The 26,936-nt window shown below is 31.1% G+C and overlaps 3 protein-coding genes across 3 annotated transcripts; 1 reads left to right on the forward strand and 2 right to left on the reverse strand.

The window, feature by feature from the left end:
* Window positions 1-8,276: 8,276 nt before the first annotated feature.
* Window positions 8,277-8,749, reverse strand: OCT59_017754 (uncharacterized protein; the record flags this gene model as incomplete). The annotated part of the gene is made up of 2 exons (XM_066137690.1): window positions 8,277-8,484; window positions 8,655-8,749. 2 exons carry the CDS (start codon window positions 8,747-8,749, stop codon window positions 8,277-8,279), a joined length of 303 nt encoding a protein of 100 aa, XP_066004242.1.
* Window positions 8,750-9,523: 774 nt separating this feature from the next.
* On the reverse strand, window positions 9,524-10,076 carry OCT59_017755 (uncharacterized protein; the record flags this gene model as incomplete). Its single annotated transcript, XM_025329046.2, has 4 exons — window positions 9,524-9,604; window positions 9,682-9,789; window positions 9,860-9,952; window positions 10,032-10,076. The coding sequence occupies 4 exons, from the start codon at window positions 10,074-10,076 to the stop codon at window positions 9,524-9,526; spliced, it is 327 nt and encodes a 108-aa protein (XP_025164247.2).
* Window positions 10,077-13,661: 3,585 nt separating this feature from the next.
* OCT59_017756 (uncharacterized protein) lies at window positions 13,662-14,006 on the forward strand (the record flags this gene model as incomplete). The annotated part of the gene is made up of 1 exon (XM_066137691.1): window positions 13,662-14,006. One exon carries the CDS (start codon window positions 13,662-13,664, stop codon window positions 14,004-14,006), a length of 345 nt encoding a protein of 114 aa, XP_066004243.1.
* Window positions 14,007-26,936: the final 12,930 nt, after the last annotated feature.

Here is a 26,936-nt window from a genome sequence, read left to right on the forward strand (position 1 = left end):
AACCCTTGAATAAAATAATTCACTTGATATAAATCATCTAACGCATGACCTCTAGTTGCAACTCTTAATATTGACCTAAATCTTCTAGTATATTCTTCAACACTTTCATTTGTTCCCTGTTTAATTCTTGTTAATTCTAACATTTTTCTTCTTTGAACATCATTCCTAGTAAATCTGTCGATTAATCTTCTTTTCAAATTTCTGTCCTCATTATGATCACACCAATTCACTAAATTAGCTGCTACCTTTTCTTTTTCCTCATTATACCATTGTAATGCAATTCCTCTTAAACAAGTTATAGCTATATTCGCCTTATTTTGTCTACATACACCTCCTCCAACATTTCCTTCTGGTCGTCCACTTACTGTAAATGCTATCTCAAATTGTCTAATCCAATCATTAATATCTTCATCCTCTTTTCCACTAAAAGTTGGCATACCTACTATTCCCCCCATTCCTGCAGTCTGAATCCTATCCGCCAAAGTCTGTCCTGCCCCTAACGCATTATCTAATGCATTTGGTGCCAATCCCATAGCATTCTCCATTATTCTTCTTATTTGTGCTTCATTTGCCATATTTACTATATTCTCTTGAAATAATCCTTGTAAATTGTAATCAGATAATTCACTTTCGTTGTCAGAATTTTTAATATTTAATGAACTATTTGTATCTGAGTTTTGACTTAAGTCGCTACCCCCTCTATTTATAACATTTTCAATTTCATCTTCAAACTCATCTTCATTAAAATTTTCAATATTTCCATCCCATATTTCATCTGGACTTAATATTTCTCCAGTCTTTTCTGAATCATCTGTATTTTCTTCTTTTGATTCTTCATTATCACTCTTTTCACCACTTTCTTCACTATCTATCACTCCTGCTTGTTCTTTCAACAACTTATCTAACTTTTTCTTTAATTCTCTTTCTGACTCATTTTTATTTTCTTGAAAGATTTCAATAAATTCTTTATCCAAAATTTCTCCATCTGTATATCCCATACTAGTTAATCTTAACAATTCCTCTTCAATTATCATTATTCCAATATCCTCAAAAATCTTTTGCAATCTTTTTACCCGATCATCAATTTCATCAATATCTTCTTCCTCACAATCTTTGCATATAGTTCCTTCTAATCTAAACATATCATTCATCCATCTTATTTCGCATCTTTCGCACCAAGTTGTATTCTCATTTAACCACTTATGAATCTCTTTTCTTAACTCTCTATCTTCTAATTCTATTATTCCCATATACCTTTCTATGAATTCTTCTGTCACCATTATTCGATTATTAACTCCAAAATTCTTTATTCTTTGAATTTCCGATACATCCATTTCGTATCCTAATTTTTCTAAGTTGTTTTTTAGTTCTATTAATTCATCTTGTTCATCTTCCCGTATTTCCCGATTACATTCTTCACATCTGCCATTTTCTTTTGATATTATATACTCTAATTTCTGCTTATTGCATCTATTACATATTATCGTACTCAAATCCATCCATTCCTTTATGTCTTCAGACTTATCAAATCTCCCTTCCTGAAAAATATAGTATCTTATAAAATTACTTGTTGACAGTATTCCCGTTTCTATCTTTTCTTTTATTCCAAATTTCATTATTTCTCTGACGAGCTTTTCCTTTGGGTTTACTATTAGTTGTTTTAATCCTATTCTTATTTCACTTAACTTCCACGTTTTATCTTCTACTATTATTTCTATTTCTTCTTCAGAATCATGTATTTCATTATCTTCTCCTTGCTCTATCTCTATAAGCTTGAATTTTTGTGTTCTTTCCATCGCTTCTTTTAAATCTGTTACAATCCATTCTATTACTCCATCATCTATTCTCAATATAATAGGATCTCTTGCGTCTATATCTTCACTATCTTTAAATGTCATGCTATCTGTCAGTTTTCTTACAGTATCTTCTTGCAAATTCTCTCCCTCAGATAACATCTTCTCGAACCATTCTGGTGAATCATTTTCATGATATGTATGTATTTGTTTACCTTCATATTTGTCATTCCACCAGTACCTGAATCTTTCAAATCTAAGATATAAACTCATGTTAAAATTCTTTTTCATTTCATAACTTTCTAAGCTATCTTCACTTTCTGAATCTTCTGGTTCTTTTGTAAAGCCCCTAGTATCTATAAATATTCTTATTATCTTTTGTACCATATTCCTGTGATATTCGTGAACATTTTCTATGTCTATATTCCCATATTCCATATTGGACATTAATTCTTTTACTTTCTCCTCATTCGTAGCTATTCCCTCCTCTTCATAAAGTAATTCCCTGAATGTCTTTATTGCTCCCAACTTTACTCGTAATGGCTCAACTTCTTTCGATGTGATTTTGTACCATTGCCAAAATTTTTCAAACCTTCTTTCAACATCCCAATCTTCCAAAATATATTTGTGTTCTATTAATTCAGGATTTCCGATTAATCTATCAAATACTTCATTCTCTAAATCTCCTTCAATACAATCTCTTACAATTACTAATATAATCGTTCGTAATCCTTTTTCTTTCATTTTTGGTTGTATTCTATATCTTATTGATTCCGTTATTCTATCCATTATGTCTCTACATCTTCCTTTATGTATTGTATCTTCTCTTTCTGAATTATTCATACTTAACAAATCCAATACTCCTTTAATTGTTACATCGTTATATATTATTATTGTATCTTCGAACTTAAATAATGCATCCCAAAATTTCTTGAATACCATTGGTTCATTTCCCATCGGATGACATAATTCACAATTTAAACATTCATCTAATTCTCCTGTTCTCAATTCATGTTCCTCTTTATGTGCTCTATATTCACTTTCCCATTGATGGTACCATTCCATCGTATACTTCAATTAAATTATTAAAAATATTCATCCAGAATTCAAATTGGAATTTCGCTTTCTTATATATCATTTTTATCGCTTCTATTCTGATCTTCTAACCATTCTTTACTATATCATCCTTTCCTATTATCTATATTAAATGTATAATCTTTCTTTCATTATGAATATTCATTTAACAACTTATTATTTTTTTTTTTTTTCTAAATCTTTTACTTATTCATAATATTCTTATATTAATCTTTCAATCTTTAAATCCTCTTTTTTTTTTGATTCTCACAAGTTTCTTCTGCTATTCTTATCTTTCATAATTTCATGTATATATTTTACTGCGCCATTAATTCAAAAATTATTCTAAGTCCACAATCTCCTCAGACTGCGGAGGTTTTTATTGCGCATTCTAAAAATTCCAAAAATTTTCTAAGTTTTTACTGCGCCTCAAAATTTTCTTTTATCATCAAAATTTGTAATTTTCGCATTTCACGAACTTCAAAATTCTCATAACTTCTAAAGTTTGTGAATTTTTAGTTCTTTTTCATTATATATGTAATCTTTACATCTATATATTCAATATTACGCAAAATATCTTCTTTGTTTAATCTTGTACTAATTCTTATTATCACCATTATGTCGACACACAACATATTATACTTTATGCGACACACGCATTTACACTTATGCGACACACGCATTTACACTTATGCGACACACGCATTTATACTTATTTAACGATGTTTCTTCTTATTTATTATCTTTTACAATTTAATAACCTATACTCGGCTTGCCTTTACCTTCACAATGAAGTATAGTAGTTTCGAGGTTTGTTATTCACATTTTATCATTTGACCAGCAAATATTCCTAAATTTCGCATTATTCCATAACGTTCATCTTCTTTTCGTGAGTTCAATTGCGCATTTCCCTAAATGCTTTCAGTTTTATCTGAAGAAGTTATACTCACGATGGTTTCTCTTTTTGCCTTGTGAATTCAATTACGCATTTTCAAAATGCTTTCAGTAGGGAGATGTTCCACTCACGTCTGAGTCCAATTATTTCAATTCCCATCTGAAGAAGTTATATTCACAGCCGGTGTTTTTGTAATAGGTTCTCACGTAACCCTTGTGTTTTAAATAGGTTCCCACGCAACCCTTGTGTTTTGGTAATAGGTTCCCACGTAACCCTTGAGTTTATAGCTTACTCGTCAACTTTTCGTTACAACATTGTATCCCCAGGAACTTCTGGCATCTGCAAAATACAATGGTGCCCCTCCCAGAATACCACATCTTACGAGGGCTTCCTTAATTTCTTGGTTTTACAATTATTAGCGCGAAAACTTTAAAGACGACAACTTTTGTGACTTACTACAATACTTTTCCGGATATTCTTGTAACAAATCTATTATTTTGAAACGAGTTCATTATATTCCATCATATCACCGCATCCTTCTTTTTATAATTCCTAAGGTAGGTGTACAATATCGCTATTTTGCCCGTTCCCATTTTAAAGTTTTTCAGGTACTTACAACCTTTTTCCCCAATCTTATATTTTAATTCTAATACCTCTTTTTCTGAGTTCAGATTCTTCGGAATACCATGTCGGTACCATGATCGGAATGATCTTTCCCTTCGCGAGTGATCAATTCACTTAGTTGTTAACCATTTCCTTCTTAATACCGCATAGGTACTTGACTATATGAAGATAGTCAAAATGTCGACGCAAAGTCAACATTTCCTTTCTCGGAGCATGCACCAAATTGTCACCCCCGTCTGCCACCCGGCGGTAAACAAAGTTCCCTGCTTCTGTTATATGTGCTCCACGAAACATTAACATTCTTGCTTGGTTTAGTTTTATTACTACTTAACTTTCAAATTGCGATAGCTCTCGCCACAATATTTCATCCATTATCTTCTTTCAAAATACGATAGTTCTCTTTACAAAAGTTTATATTTTATTCATTTCATAATTCTTGTTATGACATTAAATTCACCATGAATTTGTCCAATTAAAATTAATTAAGCGAACATTACAGTAAAGTTTAGGGCGAACCTATTACCTTTAAAATAACATTACGCTTTACTAACAATTAATTAAACAAAATTACTTTTTCATCATAAGAAAATAGTAACAAAAACAATCGAAACAATTAATTTTCATATCAAAGGGTATTTTATTTATTCTTCATAAAATTCACAATTAACTAATTTACTTAAAGTTTTACATCGTATCTGACGACTGTGGAATTCACCTCCCATTCCGCTCCTATTTAAACCAACTTTCTTATTCTTTCTTTTCTTACTTCTTATTTCTTTCTAATATTTTATGTTATGTGTTCCCTTTTATGCGCTATCTTGTATGCTATTCATATATTATCTTTTCTAATATGTTATACTATTTTAATACGCTATCTTTTCTTCAAAATAATCTTTCAAATATTATGTCGTAAAGATATAATCCATCTTTTGTGGCTGTGCTATCTTTTCTTTAAAATAAAATAATCTTTCAAATATTATATCGTAAAGATCCATCTTTTGTGGCTGTGCTATCTTTTCTACTGCGTCTCGTCAGCTATTCTTCTACTGCGGCTGCAGTTCATCAATATTTTACATGTTCCTATTTTTTTTGTTCCTTTAATTCGCTATCCTTCCTTTTTATATGATTTATCATTTGTGGCTTATGATTACTCCTCCTAATTGTTCCTATTGTTGAACTTGATAAACTGGTTGCTAAGCCACATCGATCAACTTCCTACTGGATCTATTGGTTCTCCGTTAATCATTTAATAAACATTACATCATGTAGATCATTCCTTCTCCTAAGAGTTTATCCTTTCCGGTTAATTTTATCCAATCATGTGACTTTCTATCATCTGATCTTTTATTCCATATTATTCCTCCATATTATGCGATTACTCCAGTATCTATGGCTACAACATAAATCCTTCTTACTATATATTCTGTGTTATATAAATTAATCTATAATACGCAAAATGTCATTCTTTTCAGCTAAATGTCCTTCTTTTCAAATAAATGTTCTTTTTCAGATAAATATTCTTTTTCAAATAAATGTTTTTCTTTTAAATAAACGTCCTTCTTTTCGGATTTTACTCTATTATTAAATACTGCACGTAATGTTCATTATACGGCTCGTTAATGTGTAAATATCCTTCTATTTTATCTTCTTTTAACGGACCATTGTAATGAGAACGTGAACTAGGACACTACACCAGGAACCTTCATCTGAAATGTAGCCTAGGACCTGTAACAATACAACGTATCCATTTTTCCTTCTTCGTTGGCCGACTTGTCTCTTAACGGGTGAATCTAACCTTCCAAAATCCAGTTTCAAAAGTCATCAGCTATCCATAAAACTCATCTAAACCAACTCATCTTTCCTCAAATTAGTGGACCTATACTGGGCTTATCTCTATCTTTTTCCCATTGGGTAAAAGTATGATAGTTTACAGGTTTGTCCCATTTTATCCATTCAATGTTTCTTGATAGTGGGTGTCTTTACAATTTTCATTCCCCGTCCCCAAAGCAATTCGCGCGTTATTGAGCTGGGTATCCAGATTTGACGTAACCCATACGTTATAATCTTTAATGTCGAAGAATAAAAATTTTCCAATCTCGAGCATTTATCCAAAATTCAAACTCAGAGGTAACCCATACCACACAGATGAACCCCAGATAATACATTGGTGTTTTCCCATTATTAATCTTTATTTCAAAATCCATCTTTTGCTTCCACATCTCCTTATGAAATTTCTCAGGTACTTTATTCCCGAAAGAAATATTCTTGTGCTTTCTATCGATTAAGTGATTACTTGCACAACTTCAAACTTCAATCTTTCGCCTTTTCAAGTTTTTAACTCGTTAAATCCTCATTGATTTATTGGTTCCTTTTGAACTCGTTAAAACCTGAAATCTAAAAATAAATTCTAAAATAAAATATTGATTAATAATACCTATCAGTGACTTACTAACGAAATTAAATTTTCATATTCATTATAATAATAATAATCATGTGATGATGATCATTTCCTTTCTCGGAGCATGCACCATATGAGATCCCCCAATTCCCTCTGTCATCAATTTACAGAGTTGCCACATCGAACGGGCATTCTCATGGTCGAACGAACGAATAAACGAACGAACAATTAAACGAGCGAACAATTAATCAACAACATAATCAAACAACATAATCAACGAACAACATACAACAACATATAACAACAACATTCTTGGTTCACAAAATAAATAGCGTTAGTAATATAAAACGTTGAACGATATAAAATAAAATTTAACTTCTCTAAATTTTCCCCAAATTATATCCACTTTTACCTTTAATTTCAAACTTCGATAGCTCTCGCTACGAATTATTACTTTTCAAAACATATATTTAATTCATCTTAAAATTTTCATTTATTTAATTAAAATTAATTAAGCGAACATTAATTAAAGTTTAGGGCGAACCTATTACCTTCAATTAATATTAAACTTTACTAACAAATAATTAAATGAAACTTATATTTTTATTGAGTTCTGTGGATGAGAACTAAGGAATTACCTTGAATTCCGCTCTCTATATATACAATTTTTATGCTACTTTCTATTCTATCTATATACTATCTTTTATGTTCTTTTTACATATTATCTTTGAACTATCTTTCTAATATACTATCTATATTTTAAATACGCTATCTTTTAATATGCTATCTTTTAATATGCTATCTTTTTATATATATTCTTTTTAATATATATTATCTTTTACGTTCCATCTTTATACTATCTTTTTATATTATCTTTTACATTATTTTGTGTTCTTTAATCTTTCTGACATTATTTTATATGTTCTTTTAATTCGCTTTATGTGTTTTGCTTATAATCTATCTTTTGTGGCTTATAATTATTCTTTCTTATCGTTCTTATTGTTAAAGATTGCTAAGCCGCAATTGATCGACTCTAATTATCCTATTGGTTCTTTGTCAATTATTTGATGAATATTACGTCATGTAGATCATTACTCTTCCTAAATGTTTATCAACATTGTAGATATCACTTAGTTTATATATCACTAAGAATTTGAGTTCATAAAAATTATGGGATTCCCATTACTCTTCCTAAATGTTTATCCTTTTCGGCTAATTATTTATCCATCTACGCCAATTCGCAATCAATTTGTTCATTCTTAGTATTTGGAAATTACATTTGGTGGTTGAATTTTATCATCTTTTCATGCTTGATATTCGGCCGTTTACAATGTAAAGGTGATGATGGTGGAGATGGCGTATTTAGTCGTTTTTGAGCGATTGTTCGTATTTTCTTAACCAGATCTATTAGTGTGTGCTATTTAGAATTTACAGTATAAAGATCAGTGAATACCAGTAATTTGACGGGAAAATACGCCATAGCTATACATACTCATAATGCTAAAAGATTCTCCAGAAAATCTGGCAAAAGGTCTTCCATGTCTGAGAATGTCATAGGGAATATAAGTGTTGCCATCTCAACTAGTGTTGGTCTCCGTAAATAGTTGTAAGTCCAAAAGTCAAATAAATATAATGGTTGTAAATCAGAATTACCATCTTTTAAGTAACCACAATAGCTTACGTTTATAATACTACAACTGCTATGGGTTGTAATTCAATATATAATAATCGTTACTTTCAACGAAAAAATAGAAATTCTGCGAATTATCGTAGGAAAGGGAATAAATAGTACATCTTGTACCTATATAATATGAGAAAAAATTTTTGGTGAAAAAAAAAAACTGAATGCATAATTCGAAATTTCTTTTACCTACCAGTAATTTGGATGCCAAGAGCGAAAGCTTCTTCTAGTACTACTTTCTTGAAGTGTAATTTGCTCCACAACGAATCTAAATAATCTTTCATCACTATCTTTAGTTTTGAATGGTCTTTTCTATATTTAGTATCATCAATTGGTCCTTCAGTATTTCCCACTTCAAGTGGTAGGCGAGATGATTAGGTTCATTTTTTTATTTCAGATGTAAGCGTCGTGTATTCCTCATGCACATCTTTTTGTTTTCGATTCGTGACACTACGAGACTCCTTCTCAGTCCTAGCCAAGGTCTATGGTTAATATTACAATAAATAATATATGAGGTAAAGATACCATCACTCACCAGATGAGCTCAAAAGTGCCAATATCGAATTTCTCTAGAAGAGTACAATTATCGGGCCAAGAATCTCAACAATAAAATCCCGTTCACAATTTTGCATGAAGAATATTGATTTACCTTCGTAAACATTGGTTGCTAAGTAGAATCTGATTAGTATTTTCGAATAAAAAAGACCAATAGTTATTTTGTTATACTTACAAAAATTCTACTGTTTTAAAAGTTAAGTCTGCGTCTACAGATTTTAAATCGGAGGAAAACTTAGCCTTCCATTGTTCTGAATCATCTAAGGATCGCTAATATAATAACAATTAATAATTTTCGAATATACTGTGAAAGCGAAATAACAACTACTTACTATTTGATCAGGATCACTACGTAGTCATTCATGCACATCTTTGTCGATTTTATCTTTATAGAGCTTCTGTTAAACAATTGTGAATAATCTGGCAATTTAAGGATTCGATTCCATTCGATTTTAGTCCAGCTAGACAGATCGATAATTCGGGATTCGATTGATTTAAAATATCTATTGATTGTGAAAAAGCATCATCACTTTCTTCCATATCTCTTCAAGAGTAAATTCCGATTCTAAGAGCAAACAAGATATCTGTAATTACAGTGAAAAGTATCAGATATTATTCAAAATATACTGTTCAAATAAGCGAGCTGTTCTAATTGTATTACCTTTTTTGCAATAATGTTATCGATTTCTGCAACATCCACTTCTTGATCGTTAGCTTGTACATTAAGATCACTGCTGTGTCTTGACGTTTGTATAGTTTCTGAATCCTTCTTTAGAAGAGAACAGATACATAAGTGAAGCAAATACGATTTGCGTTTTGATATAATAACATCAACGAACCTCGACTTCACCTGAGGTGGCTATCTTAGAAGATTCGCCGGACCCATTTCTGCCATTTTCTGGGAAGGAAGCATCCGCGTTATATATATCTTCCTTGTTATGTGACGTTCCTGATAGAATTCTCATTAATACTCTTACAATGTAATTATTCTTAAGTTTACTTCAAGCTCACCTCTTGTGCTTGTAACACGTATGATGACGCTATTTTGCGACGCATTGTTGAGGTATTAAGTAAAGTAGTACTGTACGGTAATACTAATTCGGACGGACGTTAATCCTTTTTGTTCGTACGTACCGTTTCTAACAGATAAATTTTTTTATACTAGTACGTACGAATGCTTTAAAAATTTTCGTATGACTTTGAATTTTCGTACATGTTTTGTTTTTTAATAAAATACTTTATGTTAAAAATATAAATATTTCAGTTATACTCTTTGAAGATAAGCTTATAAAACTCTATTCTTTAATAATATTCAGCTCTATAATAATAAAATTGACTCATAAAGTCATAATAATTATATAAACCTGTTCAAATTCAGAATTTGCCAATTCGATTGGAAAGTCTTCAACATCGGATATATTATCAATATTCATATTTACAATTATTTTTCTTCTTCAAAGCAGTAAAGATTAAAAAGAGATATTTATGACAAATATATAATAAATAAAACGTTAAAATCATTATATTACAAATATATAAATTAATCAGATCAATTATGTTACTAAAATATTATGTGACATTTTCATTCTCGAAAGTTCTATCACATGATGCTACGATGCGGTTTACGGGCCACCGACCCCTAAATACGAGTCGGGTCAATAACCCGGGTTTGATCCGACCCTTTCGGAACACTATCTTGAACAAAGCAAATTTTCTCTAGCAATTTTATTAATATACTGTGTATCTTTTACTAAAAATGTTGAAAGTGTGCGCTTTTGGAAGCAACAGATAAAATTAAAAATATAATAAAATTATTGACTTATCAATTTTCTAATAGGAATTGAAAAGGGATTTTCCCATAATAATGGAATCGCTAAACGACACCATAATCTGTTAATCAAAATGCATGAATATAAACTTGAGAAATCATTTTGAAAATATTTTATAACTTCATATGTTAATTCAGGTAACGCATAATTTACGTCAATTAATATATTATAGTAATTAGGCAGTTTAACTATTTATAGCAATTACAAGTCATTAATAGCACACAAAGTGTCAATAATGTTTTATTAATACACTTGTGACATAAATAGTGACGTCTGAGTGTAGGTGAAAACACGTGATTAAAATAAGATTAAACTGCTCAACTGCGCAATAGTTATTCGTGAGAATTTTTCATATCATTTTTTCTTCATATAAATATTCGTGAGAATTTTCTATAATCAAAAGCAAAAAAATTATATAGAACGAATTTTATTAACGTCTCAAAAGAACAAAGAAGTCACAAGAATTATTCTCAATTAAATATTTTAGCTACTAGCCTTTTTTTTTTTTAAGTTTCACGCGCAACATTTTTTTAGAAAACATTTGTCGTTTGTAAATTTCTGATGATCATTTTTTTACGCCTCAAATTTTTACATTTACCCAATATGGTAAAACCTTGTTTTTAATCACCCCACTCGGGTGATCATCAAAGGATATAACCTTATTATTTACGTCACAAGTGCATAGGATATATCCTTTGGTGGGCGGCCCATGGGCATTATTATATAAGTCACGTGACTTTTAATTTTAACGTTAATATTTTAATGCTAATTTCAGCACATACTTATAATGCCCATAATGTCTGGCACACAATCCCAGAAAAACATGCGTTGGTTTAGCGCATGTTTCCCAGAGTAACATGCGGTAACTCTGGCGCAGGTTCCCAGTAACATGCGATGACTCTGGTGCATGTTCCCTACTGTAACATGCGATGACTCTGGCGCATGTTCCCTACTGTAACATGCGATGACTCTGGCGCATGTTTCCTACTGTAACATGCGGTGACTCTGGCGCATGTTTCCTACTGTAACATGCGGTGACTCTGGCGCATGTTTCCTACTGTAACATGCGGTGACTCTGGCGCATGTTTCCTACTGTAACATGCGATAACTCTGGCGCATGTTTCCTACTGTAACATGCGGTGACTCTGGCGCATGTTTCCTACTGTAACATGCGGTGACTCTGGCGCATGTTTCCTACTGTAACATGCGGTGACTCTGGCGCATGTTTCCTACTGTAACATGCGGTGACTCTGGCGCATGTTTCCTACTGTAACATGCGGTGACTCTGGCGCATGTTTCCTACTGTAACATGCGGTGACTCTGGCGCATGTTTCCTACTGTAACATGCGATAACTCTGGCGCATGTTTCCTACTGTAACATGCGGTGACTCTGGTGCATGTTTCCTACTGTAACATGCGGTGACTCTGGCGCATGTTTCCTACTGTAACATGCGGTGACTCTGGCGCATGTTTCCTACCGTAACATGTGGTGACTCTGGCGCATGTTCTCTATAGTAACATGTGGTGACTCTAGTTTATTTTTCTTACTGTAACATGCAGTGATTTTAGTACATATTCTTATATCTAAAATACCAAATATTTAATACTAAGCATTACTAGAATTAATGCATATTATGTTATAGAATATTGCATATTATGTTTTAGAAATATATATAACTTTACTAAAAATGGCCATTTTTTTGAAATAGTATTTAAGGTTTATTTTTAGTAATTTTAGCAAAAAAATAATAAAACAAAAAAAATAAACAAAAAAAAATAAACAAAAAAAAAAATAAACAAAAAAAAAAATAAACAAAAAAAAAAATAAACAAAAAAAAAAATAAACAAAAAAAAAAAATAAACAAACAAACAAAAAAAATAAACAAAAAAAAAATAAACAAAAAAAAAAATAATAAAATAACAAAAAACAACAAAAAATAAAAAATAACAAATGATTTGCATAATCATGTATATTTTAAAGTTTATAAGTAATTAATTTTATGATTATGTAAATCACTTTACTGATACAAATATAATTATCATTTGTTTTTTTTCATTCCTATATATTCAATTTTTTCTTTTTTTTTTATTTGATTTTATTTTTTTTATTGATTTTATTTTTTTTTGTTAATTTTATTTTTTTTTGTTAATTTTATTTTTTTTTTTGTTAAAATTTTATCTTTTTTTTTTTTGTTAATTTTATTTTATTTTTTTTGTTTATTTTATTTTTTTTTGTTAACTTTATTTTTTTTATTAATTTTTTATTGTTTTATTATTTTTTTGCTAAAATTACTAAAATAAACTTTAAATACTATTTCAAAAAAAATATATAACAATTTAATATGTATTTTCTACCATAATATGCAGTAATCATAGCACATATTCCAGATGCTGTATATTATTTATTAATATAATATGCAGTAATTTAGCATACATTCCAATGTAAATTTATAATATATATACAACAATTCTTGCATATATTCCTGATGCATAATATGCAATATTCTATAATATAATGCAGTGATTCTGGTAATATTCAGTTTAAATATTTGATGTTTTAAACATAAGAACATGTATCAGAAATCAGAATCATTACAGTAAGGAATATACACCAGAGTTACCACATGTTATAGTAAGAAACATGCACCAGAATTACCGCATGTTACAGTAGGAAATATGCACCAAAGTTATTGCATGTTACAGAAATAAACATGGAGAGAATTTGTGTGCTAGAATTATCATATATTGCTTTAGTAATATGTTCCAGAATTAAGATCTTTATAAAATTATATGACACGTGACTTATATAGTAATGCCCATGGGATGCCCACCAAAAAATATAACCTCTGGAAAATGTGTGGTAGGGACTAGCGCATGTTACTCTGGAAAACATATGGCAGGAATTAGTACATGTTACTCTGGGAAACATGCGGCAAGGACTAGCGCATGTTACTCTGGGAAACATGCGGCAAGAACTAGCGCATGTTACTCTGGGAAACATGCGGTGGGACTAGCGCATGTTACTCTGGGAAACATGCGGCAAGGACTAGTGCATGTTACTCTGGGAAACATGCGGCAAGGACTAGCGCATGTTACTCTGGGAAACATGCGGCAAGGACTAGCACATGTTACTCTGGGAAACATGCGGCGGGACTAGCGCATGTTACTCTGGGAAACATGCGGCAAGGACTAGCGCATGTTACTCTGGAAAACATGCGGCAAGGACTAGCGCATGTTACTCTGGGAAACATGCGGCAAGGACTAGCGCATGTTACTCTGGGAAACATGCGGCAAGGACTAGCGCATGTTACTTTGGGAAACATGCGGCGAGACTAGCGCATGTTACTCTGAGAAACATGTGCCAGACTAATGCATGTTTCTCTGGAAATGTGCGCCAGACGTTATGGGCATTATAGGTATGTGCTGAAATTAGCATTAAAATATTAACGTTGTCACCCCCGTCTGCCACCCGGCGGTAAACAAAACTTCCCTGCTTCTGTTATATGTGCTCTCAGCGAAACATTAATATTCTTGCTTGGTTTAGTTTTATTACTACTTAACTTTCAAATTGCGATAGCTCTCGCCACGATATTTCATCCATTATCTTCTTTCAAAATACGATAGTCCTCTTTACGAAAGTTTATATTTTATTCATTTCATAATTCTTGTTATGACATTAAATTCACCATGAATTTGCCCAATTAAAATTAATTAAGCGAACATTACAATAAAGTTTAGGGCGAACCTATTACCTTTCAAATAACATTACGCTTTACTAACAATTAATTAAACAAAATTACTTTTTCATCATAAGAAAATAGTAACAAAAACAATCGAAACCATTAATTTTCATATTAAAGGGTATTTTATTTATTCTTCATAAAATTCACAATTAACTAATTTACTTAAAGTTTTACATCGTATCTGACGACTGTGGAATTCACTTCCCATTCCGCTCCTATTTAAACCAACTTTCTTATTCTTTCTTTTCCTACTTCTTATTTCTTTCTAATATTTTATATGTTATCTTTTATGCGCTATCTTATATGCTATTTTATATGTTATCTTTTCTAATATGTTATACTATTTTAATATGCTATCTTTTCTTTAAAATAATCTTTCGCATATTATGTTGTAAAGATATAATCCATCTTTTGTGGCCGTGCTATCTTTTCTTTAAAATAAAATAATCTTTCAAATATTATATTGTAAAGATCCATCTTTTGTGGCTGTGCTATCTTTTCTTTAAAATAAAGTAATCTTTCAAATATTATATTGTAAAGATCCATCTTTTGTGGCTGTGCTATCTTTTCTTTAAAATAAAGTAATCTTTCAAATATTATATCGTAAAGATCCATCTTTTGTGGCTGTGCTATCTTTTCTACTGCGTCTCGTCAGCTATTCTTCTACTGCGGCTGCAGTTCATCAATATTTTACATGTTCCTATTTTTTTGTTCCTTTAATTCGCTATCCTTCCTTTTTATATGATTTACCATTTGTGGCTTATGATTACTCCTCCTAATTGTTCCTATTGTTGAACTTGATAAACTGGTTGCTAAGCCACATCGATCAACTCCCCACTTGATCTATTGGTTCTCCGTTAATCATTTAATAAACATTACATCATGTAGATCATTCCTTCTCCTAAAAGTTTATCCTTTCCGGTTAATTTTATCCCATCATGTGACTTTCTATCGTTTGATCTTTTATTCCATATTATTCCTCCATATTATGCGATTACTCCAGTATCTATGGCTACAGTTTGCCCCCCACCTAAAATTTGAGTCCCATCAAATTCGAACTATTACTTCAAAATTTGTCCTATCAATATATTCTTTCAGTAATTCACCATTTACTGGTGTTTTCAATATCTTCCCTTCCATAGTTTTAATTCTGTATGATCCTTTAGAAATTATCTCATGTACATAATAAGGTCCTTTCCATTTTTCTTCTAACTTTCCAGACCATTGTTTCTCTTTTGCTGCATCATAATATAGTACTTTATCTCCGATTTGTAATTTCTGCTTTATTCTATTCTTTTTATCATGGTACGATTTTTGTTTTTCCTGAGATTTCCTGACATTTTCTTTAGCTTGATTCCTAATGTTTGGTAATCCTTCGATCAACCCATTAACTCTCTCTGCCATGGTAATTTTCTTATCTTCTAAATCTAATAACGTCTTCATTTGTCTCCCATATATTAAATATCCTGGTTCCATTTTCGTTGAATCATTCCTTTTAGTTCGATACGCGAACAATACTCCTGGTACTTTCAAATCCCAATCTTCGATATTACTTAGCTTTGCTAATGATTCACATAATGTCTTGTTAAATCTTTCAATTAACCCATTAGTTTTTGGATGATAAGGCGTCGAAAAGTTATGTTTTATCTGAAATTCCTCCATTAATGATTTCACTAATTTATTATTGAAATGACTTCCTCTATCACTCAATATCTTCTTTGGACATCCATGCCTACATATTATATCTTCATAAATAAATCTTGCAATTTCCTTAGCATCTGCTGTTTCCAATGCCTTTGCTTCAGGCCATTTTGTAAAATAATCCATCGCTGTAACTATATATCTATTATTTCTCTTTGTTACTGGTAATGGTCCCACTACATCAATCCCAATTTGATAAAATGGTTCTATAACTTTGATTACATTCAGTTCATGTTTTCCTATTGGTTTTCCTCTTCTCTGACAATTATTACATGATTTGACATAAGCTTCCACATCTTTTCTCATCCCTTTCCAATAATACCCATCCTTGATCCTATTATACGTTGCATCTATTCCAAAGTGTCCTGATAATTCATGATCATGAGCTATGTACATTAATCCTTCAAATTCGTATTTTCTTATCACTCTTAGTCTTTTCTCATCTTTTATTTTGTAAATTAATCCTCCTATAATTTCATATCCCCGTTCGTCGTTGATATTCCTCGCTATCCTATTATATTCTTCCTCTTCCATGTCTATGTTGTAATTCTAAAAGCTAAAGTGTTGTAAAAGGTTGAAATGTTATAAAGGGTTGAAGTGTTGTAAAAATTAAGGTGTTGTAAAAAATTAAGGTGTTGTAAAAATTAAGGTGTTGTAAAAATAAAGCGTCGTGATAACTGTTTCATATATTTTTAATTTTTATCTCTTGATTTATTTTTGATCCTTGGTATTTCTATCCTTCTTATATATTTTTCATTCCCTATAATCAATTTAGATCGTACCCATCCTAATCCTTTTTCTATTGGTCTTCCTTCTATTATCATATTGTTTCCATCTTCCATAATTAATTTCACCTTTTTCTCTTTTAGTCTTATTATAATGTGTACATCTACTAGTATGAAGTCTTCTTCTTCTTCAATCCTTAAATGGATAATTGTTTCGTTCTCTTCTTCTTTTATAGTCACTTTCCATATCTTATCGACCTTTACTCGATAGGTAAGAAACCAATTCATATAACAATCTCCTAATACCATTTTGGAAATATAATTTTAAGCTCTTTGGTGTTTTTCTATCTCCTTATATACTTTTCTCCAACTACTATCGTCATTCCTAACTTCAATTTGACTGTATCTTTTGGTATCTTTGTATACATCCTGGTTTTCTTTAAACATTTTAACCATGTCCAAATATTCATTTTTCTTTAATGTTGGGTATGACGATTTCTCCATTTTCTTCGTTTCTCTTCCAATATAATTTTCCCAACATACATCACCATCTTTTTCCAAAAATATCACTATTGATTCATCTATTGTTCCTTTTAATCTGAATATTTCTTTTTCCATCTCATGGTTCCCATGTGGAGTAATTAATCCTCTGTTGAAACTTTTCGTCTTCTGATAATAATATTCGCAATATGGCGATTTGTCTAGAATTATTATATCCGTATCTTCATCATATTCTAATATTCTTCTATTTATTTGTTCTACTACTTCCTTTCTAAATTTCCATTCTGTTTCTAATTTTGATTCGTGAAATTCACCTTTGTCTTTTCTTCTCCTTTTGAATGTATTAAGTCTTACTTTTAATCCTTGCTTTTCCCACTCTTTAATCAAATTTTGTACTATACTTGTTTTTCCTAATCCATCCACTCCGTCGATTATAATAACTTGTGGCTTATTTTCTCTTCCCAATTTCTTTAATAATTCTTTTTCTGTCCTTTCCTCCAAATTCAAAAGTATTGCTTCTTTATCGGTAAAATATTTTTCATCATCCCATCCCCCTTTAAATCTTTTAGCATTATACCATTTATTCCTAAATTTGATATATCTCAATTTCCCCTTATTACTTTCTATTTTTGTTATTTCTTGATTCTCGTTCCTTTCTGTTTCTTTTTCTTTAAATCTCAGTCTTGATAATCCATCTGCATTTTTAATTTTCTTTCCACTTCTATGTACTATTTTAAAATCAAATTGTTGTAATTTCATTACCCATCTTGCTCTCCTTCCCGTTTGTTCCTTTCCATCTGTTAATCCTTTTAATGCTGCGTGATCTGTTATCACTATAAATTTCCTTCCTACTAAATATTTCTGAAAATGTTGTATTCCCCAAAATACCGCTAAGCATTCCAATTCTGTTGGTGGATAATTCTTCTCTGCTCCAACTGTACTCCTACTTGCGTAAGCTATTACAACCTCTCTATTTTCTTCATTCATTTGAGCTAACACTGCTCCTAATCCTATCTTAGATCCATCAGTTATCAATATAAATTCTCTGCTGAAATCCGGATATACTAAAATTGGATTTTCTGTCAATTTTGTCCTTAATACGTCAAATGCTTCTTGTTGTTCTTCTTTCCATTCAAACTTTTCATTCTTTCTTGTTAAGTTAAGCAAAGGTTTTGCTATCTTCGAAAAACCTTTTATAAATCTCCTATAATATGAACATAATCCTAAAAATGATCTTACTTCTGTGACAGTTTTCGGCCTCCTCATATTTTCTATTTTCTCAACTTTCTCTTTATCCGGTCGCAATCCATCTCTTCCTACTATGTGCCCTAAGAAATTTATATTTCTCAATCCAAACTGACATTTCTTCAACTTCACAATCATATTATTCTCTCTCAATTTACTCAATACTTTATCTACATGCTCTATATGTTTCTCAAAATCTTCTGAATAAATCATTATATCATCTAAATACACTGTAACAAATTCTCCTATATATTCTTTTAATATTTTATCCATTAATCTCTGAAATGTTCCTGGTGCATTCTTCAATCCAAATGGCATAACATTGTATTCATATAATCCTTGTGAACAAATGAACGCTGTTTTCTCTTTATCTTCTTCTGCCATTTCTACTTGATGATATCCTGCTGCTAGGTCCAAACTTGTGAACCAACTTCCCTTTCTAAATTTTTCTAACAATTCGTCTATCCGGGGTAAAGGATATTCATCTGACTTTGTCACATTATTCAGCTTTCTATAATCTATACAAAATCTATAATTTCCAGTTTTCTTTCCTGCTAACGTTACTGGAGATGCCCAATTACTCCATGATTCTCTTATCTTCCCCATCTTTAACAATTGTTCAATTTCTTTCTTTATAAACTTTCCTTTTTCATCAGTTTCTTTATATCTCTTTTGTGCTATTGGTCCTTGATTTTCTTCAATTATTATTTCATGTTTAACTGTATTTATCCTTCCCAGCTTCTCTTCATCATATTCGAATATATCTTCATATTCCCTTATCAATTTTTTAAATGCTATTCTCTCCTCATCGCTCATTTCTCCCAGATGTGTTTTCTTTTCAAATTTTTCTTCTTTGCTCTCATTTAGCATCTTTACCGTCTCTCCTTCATTCAGAAAGCCAAGACCATTCATTTTTCCTCATCCCTCTTTTCTCTATCAGTTTTTACAATCGATAACAACTCTTCTTTTTCCATCTCCTCATATTCATCTTCACTCTCTGACTCTTCACTAGAATTGCCATCTACATCATCTATATTCTTTGGATCTCCATTAAATTCACCCCTATTCCCTGACTCCTCAAATTCAACATTTTTCTTTCCTCTAAAATCAATTGGTATTTCATATATTCCATTATCCCATTCTATTGTTAACAGACCTTCTTTCATATTTATTATCCCATATCTTAATAAATCAGTTCCTAATATTAAATCTTTTCTTCTCGAGTCGATTACTTCGAACTCCAAAGGTATTTCTAAATTTTCGTCAATTTCTATTCTAATTTCCACTCTTCCTAATGAAGCTATGTTATTTCCATCTGCTATTGTTAATACGACATTACTTTCCTTCGTTATTGGTATATTTAATTCTTTTCTCAGTTCATTCGTTATTACTGAAGGTCCTGCTCCTGTATCAACTAATGCTCTAATCATTTTTCCTTCAATTATTATATTACATCTTGTTGCTTGTGATTTTTCTTCTTTCTGATTAATATTCTTCAATTCCCCCGAGTGTAGTCAATATCTCAAACCATTTAATAATTTCTTCCTTACTTCTGGTCTCTCATTCATCATTTGTCCCCAATTAATTGGTACGCTTGAATTTACAAATTGCTCAAATGGATCAAAATCTCCAACATTTGGTATATTTCGATTTAACTTCACTTTCTCGTTTGTACATTCTCTAGCAAAATGTCCTTGTTGTCCACAATTGTGACACCTATTATTATTCTTTCTAGTTTCATATCCTTTCTGTAATTGTTCTTTTGTAAAACCCCTCTTATTATTCTCCTGTGCTTTTTGCTGTTGTCCTTGCCATTGTACATTTCTTCTTCTATCTCTTTCATCGTTCATAACCTTGTCTTTATTTCTTTCACTCTTTCTAGGTGGTACTGGGAACATATCATATCTCTCCTCATCTTCATAGTTATTCACTTCGTATCCATCGAATCCATTATTATAGTTATCATATCCACCACCCTCATTATATCCATCATATTCATCATTATATTCCATATTATATACATTATATCCTTCACCATAATATTCTTCATCAAGGTAATTAACTTGATTATTTTGGCTATATGACCCTTTATTATTTCCTCCATATGATCTTCTTTGACCTTCCCTACAAACTCTAGAAGTATGTCCTTTTCTTCCACATGTATAGCAAGTCATTCTATCCCAGTTCATATTATTTCTTTGGACATTATTATTTCCGATCGGTCTCCTATCATTCCTATTCCTTTGCATTACATACGCTTCATTTCTTTGCATTACATGTGCTTCCAACCTTTTTATTCCATTAATTAACTCATCCCATTCCTCACTTTTAACTTCTTTTTTTGTAATTCTTTCGCAATTGGATTCATTCCTTTGTATTCATTTGTCTCTTCTTTCAAAATTTCTTCCATGTTTTTCTCTTGTCCTACTCGTTTCATATCTAACCCCGTTGTTTTTATTAACAACTCATCCTTCGCTTCCTCTTCTCTTTTTGCTTCGTTAACTGCATCATTCAGATTCGTCGGATTGCTTCTCCTAACATGATAACCTAGCATAGCATCTAACCCTTGAATAAAATAATTCACTTGATATAAATCATCTAACGCATGACCTCTAGTTGCAACTCTTAATATTGACCTAAATCTTCTAGTATATTCCTCAACACTTTCACTTGTTCCCTGTCTAATTCTTGTTAATTCTAACATCTTTCTTCTTTGAACATCATTCCTAGTAAATCTGTCGATTAATCTTCTTTTTAAATTCCTGTCCTCATTATGGTCACACCAATTCACTAAATTAGCTGCTACCCTTTCTTTTTCCTCATTATACCATTGTAATGCAATTCCTCTTAAACAAGTTATAGCTATGTTCGCCTTATTTTGTCTACATACACCTCCTCCAACATTTCCTTCTGGTCGTCCACTTACCGTAAATGCTATCTCAAATTGTCTAATCCAATCATTAATATCTTCATCCTCTTTTCCACTAAAAGTTGGCATACCTACTATTCCTCCCATTCCTGCAGTCTGAATCCTATCCGCCAAAGTCTGTCCTGCCCCTAACGCATTATCTAATGCATTTGGTGCCAATCCCATAGCATTCTCCATTATTCTTCTTATTTGTGCTTCATTTGCCATATTTACTATATTCTCTTGAAATAATCCTTGTAAATTGTAATCAGATAATTCACTTTCGTTGTCAGAATTTTTAATATTTAATGAACTATTTGTATCTGAGTTTTGACTTAAGTCGCTACCCCCTCTATTTATAACATTTTCAATTTCATCTTCAAACTCATCTTCATTAAAATTTTCAATATTTCCATCCCATATTTCATCTGGACTTAATATTTCTCCAGTCTTTTCTGAATCATCTGTATTATCTTCTTCTGATTCTTCATTATCACTCTTTTCACCACTTTCTTCACTATCTATTATTCCTGCTTGTTCTTTCAACAACTTATCTAACTTTTTCTTCAATTCTTTTTCCGACTCATTCTTATTTTCTTGAAAGATTTCAATGAATTCTTTATCTAAAATTTCTCCATCTGTATATCCCATACTAGTTAATCTTAACAATTCTTCTTCAGTTATCATTGTTCCAATATCTTCAAAAATCTTTTGTAATCTTTTTACCCGATCATCAATTTCATCAATATCTTCTTCCTCACAATCTTTGCATATAGTTCCTTCTAATCTAAACATATCATTCATCCATCTTATTTCGCATCTTTCGCACCAAGTTGTATTCTCATTTAACCACTTATGAATCTCTTTTCTTAACTCTCTATCTTCTAATTCTATTATTCCCATATACCTTTCTATGAATTCTTCTGTCACCATTATTCGATTATTAACTCCAAAATTCTTTATTCTTTGAATTTCCGATACATCCATTTCGTATCCTAATTTTTCTAAGTTGTTTTTTAGTTCTATTAATTCATCTTGTTCATCTTCCCGTATTTCCCGATTACATTCTTCACATCTGTCATTTTCTTTTGATATTATATACTCTAATTTCTGCTTATTGCATCTATTACATATTATCGTACTCAAATCCATCCATTCCTTTATGTCTTCAGACTTATCAAATCTCCCTTCCTGAAAAATATAGTATCTTATAAAATTACTTGTTGACAGTATTCCCGTTTCTATCTTTTCTTTTATTCCAAATTTCATTATTTCTCTGACGAGCTTTTCCTTTGGGTTTACTATTAGTTGTCTTAATCCTATTCTTATTTCACTTAACTTCCACGTTTTATCTTCTACTATTATTTCTATTTCTTCTTCAGAATCATGTATTTCATTATCCTCTCCTTGCTCTATCTCTATAAGCTTGAATTTTTGTGTTCTTTCCATCGCTTCTTTTAAATCTGTTACAATCCATTCTATTACTCCATCATCTATTCTCAATATAATAGGATCTCTTGTGTCTATATCTTCACTATCTTTAAATGTCATGCTATCTGTCAGTTTTCTTACAGTATCTTCTTGCAAATTCTCTCCCTCAGATAACATCTTCTCGAACCATTCTGGTGAATCATTTTCATGATATGTATGTATTTGTTTACCTTCATATTTGTCATTCCACCAGTACCTGAATCTTTCAAATCTAAGATATAAACTCACGTTAAAATTCTTTTTCATTTCATAACTTTCTAAGCTATCTTCACTTTCTGAATCTTCTGGTTCTTTTGTAAAGCCCCTAGTATCTATAAATATTCTTATTATCTTTTGTACCATATTCCTGTGATATTCGTGAACATTTTCTATGTCTATATTCCCATATTCCATATTGGACATTAATTCTTTTACTTTCTCCTCATTCGTAGCTATTCCCTCCTCTTCATAAAGTAATTCCCTGAATGTCTTTATTGCTCCCAACTTTACTCGTAATGGCTCAACTTCTTTCGATGTGATTTTGTACCATTGCCAAAATTTTTCAAACCTTCTTTCAACATCCCAATCTTCCAAAATATATTTGTGTTCTATTAATTCAGGATTTCCGATTAATCTATCAAATACTTCATTCTCTAAATCTCCTTCAATACAATCTCTTACAATTACTAATATAATCGTTCGTAATCCTTTTTCTTTCATTTTTGGTTGTATTCTATATCTTATTGATTCCGTTATTCTATCCATTATGTCTCTACATCTTCCTTTATGTATTGTATCTTCTCTTTCTGAATTATTCATACTTAACAAATCCAATACTCCTTTAATTGTTACATCGTTATATATTATTATTGTATCTTCGAACTTAAATAATGCATCCCAAAATTTCTTGAATACCATTGGTTCATTTCCCATCGGATGACATAATTCACAATTTAAACATTCATCTAATTCTCCTGTTCTCAATTCATGTTCCTCTTTATGTGCTCTATATTCACTTTCCCATTGATGGTACCATTCCATCGTATACTTCAATTAAATTATTAAAAATATTCATCCAGAATTCAAATTGGAATTTCGCTTTCTTATATATCATTTTTATCGCTTCTATTCTGATCTTCTAACCATTCTTTACTATATCATCCTTTCCTATTATCTATATTGAATGTATAATCTTTCTTTCATTAAGAATATTCATTTAACAACTTATTCTTCTAAATCTTTTACTTATTCATAATATTCTTATGTTGATCTTCCAATCTTTAAATCCCCTTTTTGATTTTCACAAGTTTCTTCCGCTATTCTTATTTTTCATAATTTCATGTATATATTTTACTGCGCCATTAATTCAAAAATTATTCTAAGTCCACAATCTCCTCAGACTGCAGAGGTTTTTACTGCGCATTCTAAAAAAATTTCAAAAATTTTCTAAGTTTTTACTGCGCCTCAAAATTTTCTTTTATCATCGAAATTTATAATTTTCGCATTTCACGAACTTCAAAATTCCCATAACTTCTAAAGTTCGTGAATTTTTAGTTCTTTTTCATTATATATGTAATCTTTACATCCATATATTTAATATTACGCAAAATATCTTCTCTGTTTAATCTTGTACTAATTCTTATTATAACCATTATGTCGACACACAACATATTATACTTTATGCGACACACGCATTTACACTTATGCGACACACGCATTTACAATTATGCGACACACGCATTTACACTTATGCGACACACGCATTTACACTTATGCGACACACGCATTTATACTTATTTAACGGTGTTTCTTCTTATTTATTATCTTTTACAATTTAATAACCTATACTCGGCTTGCCTTTACCTTCACAATGAAGTATAGTAGTTTCGAGGTTTGCTATTCACATTTTATCATTTGACCAGCAAATATTCCTAAATTTCGCATTATTCCATAATATTCATCTTCTTTTTGTGAGTTCAGTTGCACATTTTCCTAAATGCTTTCAGTTTTATCTGAAGTAGTTATACTCACGAATGTTTCTCTTTTTGCCTTGTGAATTCAATTACGCATTTTCAAAATGCTTTCAGTAGGGAGATGTTCCACTCACGTCTGAGTCCAATTATTTCAATTCCCATCTGAAGAAGTTATATTCACAGCCGGTGTTTTTGTAATAGGTTCTCACGTAACCCTTGTGTTTTAAATAGGTTCCCACGCAACCCTTGTGTTTTGGTAATAGGTTCCCACGTAACCCTTGAGTTTATAGCTTACTCATCAACTTTTCGTTACAACATTGTATCCCCAGGAACTTCTGGCATCTGCAAAATACAATGGTGCCCCTCCCAGAATACCACATCTTACGAGGGCTTCCTTAATTTCTTGGTTTTACAATTATTAGCGCGAAAACTTTAAAGACGACAACTTTTGTGACTTACTACAATACTTTTCCGGATATTCTTGTAACAAATCTATTATTTTGAAACGAGTTCATTATATTCCATCATATCACCGCATCCTTCTTTTTATAGTTCCTAAGGTAGGTGTACAATATCGCTATTTTGCCCGTTCCCATTTTAAAGTTTTTCAGGTACTTACAACCTTTTTCCCCAATATTATATTTTAATTCTAACACCTCTTTTTCTGAGTTCAGATTCTTCGGAATACCACGTCGGTACCATGATCGGAACGATCCTTCCCTTCGCGAGTGATCAATTCACTTAGTTGTTAACCGATTCCTCCTTAATACCGCATAGGTACTTGACTATAAGAAGATAGTCAAAATGTCGACACAAAGTCAACATTTCCTTTCTCGGAGCATGCACCAAATTGTCACCCCCGTCTGCCACCCGGCGGTAAACAAAACTTCCCTGCTTCTGTTATATGTGCTCTCAGCGAAACATTAATATTCTTGCTTGGTTTAGTTTTATTACTACTTAACTTTCAAATTGCGATAGCTCTCGCCACGATATTTCATCCATTATCTTCTTTCAAAATACGATAGTCCTCTTTACGAAAGTTTATATTTTATTCATTTCATAATTCTTGTTATGACATTAAATTCACCATGAATTTGCCCAATTAAAATTAATTAAGCGAACATTACAATAAAGTTTAGGGCGAACCTATTACCTTTCAAATAACATTACGCTTTACTAACAATTAATTAAACAAAATTACTTTTTCATCATAAGAAAATAGTAACAAAAACAATCGAAACCATTAATTTTCATATTAAAGGGTATTTTATTTATTCTTCATAAAATTCACAATTAACTAATTTACTTAAAGTTTTACATCGTATCTGACGACTGTGGAATTCACTTCCCATTCCGCTCCTATTTAAACCAACTTTCTTATTCTTTCTTTTCCTACTTCTTATTTCTTTCTAATATTTTATATGTTATCTTTTATGCGCTATCTTATATGCTATTTTATATGTTATCTTTTCTAATATGTTATACTATTTTAATATGCTATCTTTTCTTTAAAATAATCTTTCGCATATTATGTTGTAAAGATATAATCCATCTTTTGTGGCCGTGCTATCTTTTCTTTAAAATAAAATAATCTTTCAAATATTATATTGTAAAGATCCATCTTTTGTGGCTGTGCTATCTTTTCTTTAAAATAAAGTAATCTTTCAAATATTATATTGTAAAGATCCATCTTTTGTGGCTGTGCTATCTTTTCTTTAAAATAAAGTAATCTTTCAAATATTATATCGTAAAGATCCATCTTTTGTGGCTGTGCTATCTTTTCTACTGCGTCTCGTCAGCTATTCTTCTACTGCGGCTGCA

Source organism: Rhizophagus irregularis, chromosome 26 (genome assembly GCF_026210795.1).
Source record: "Rhizophagus irregularis chromosome 26, complete sequence".
Taxonomy (NCBI): Eukaryota; Fungi; Glomeromycota; class Glomeromycetes; order Glomerales; family Glomeraceae; genus Rhizophagus; species Rhizophagus irregularis.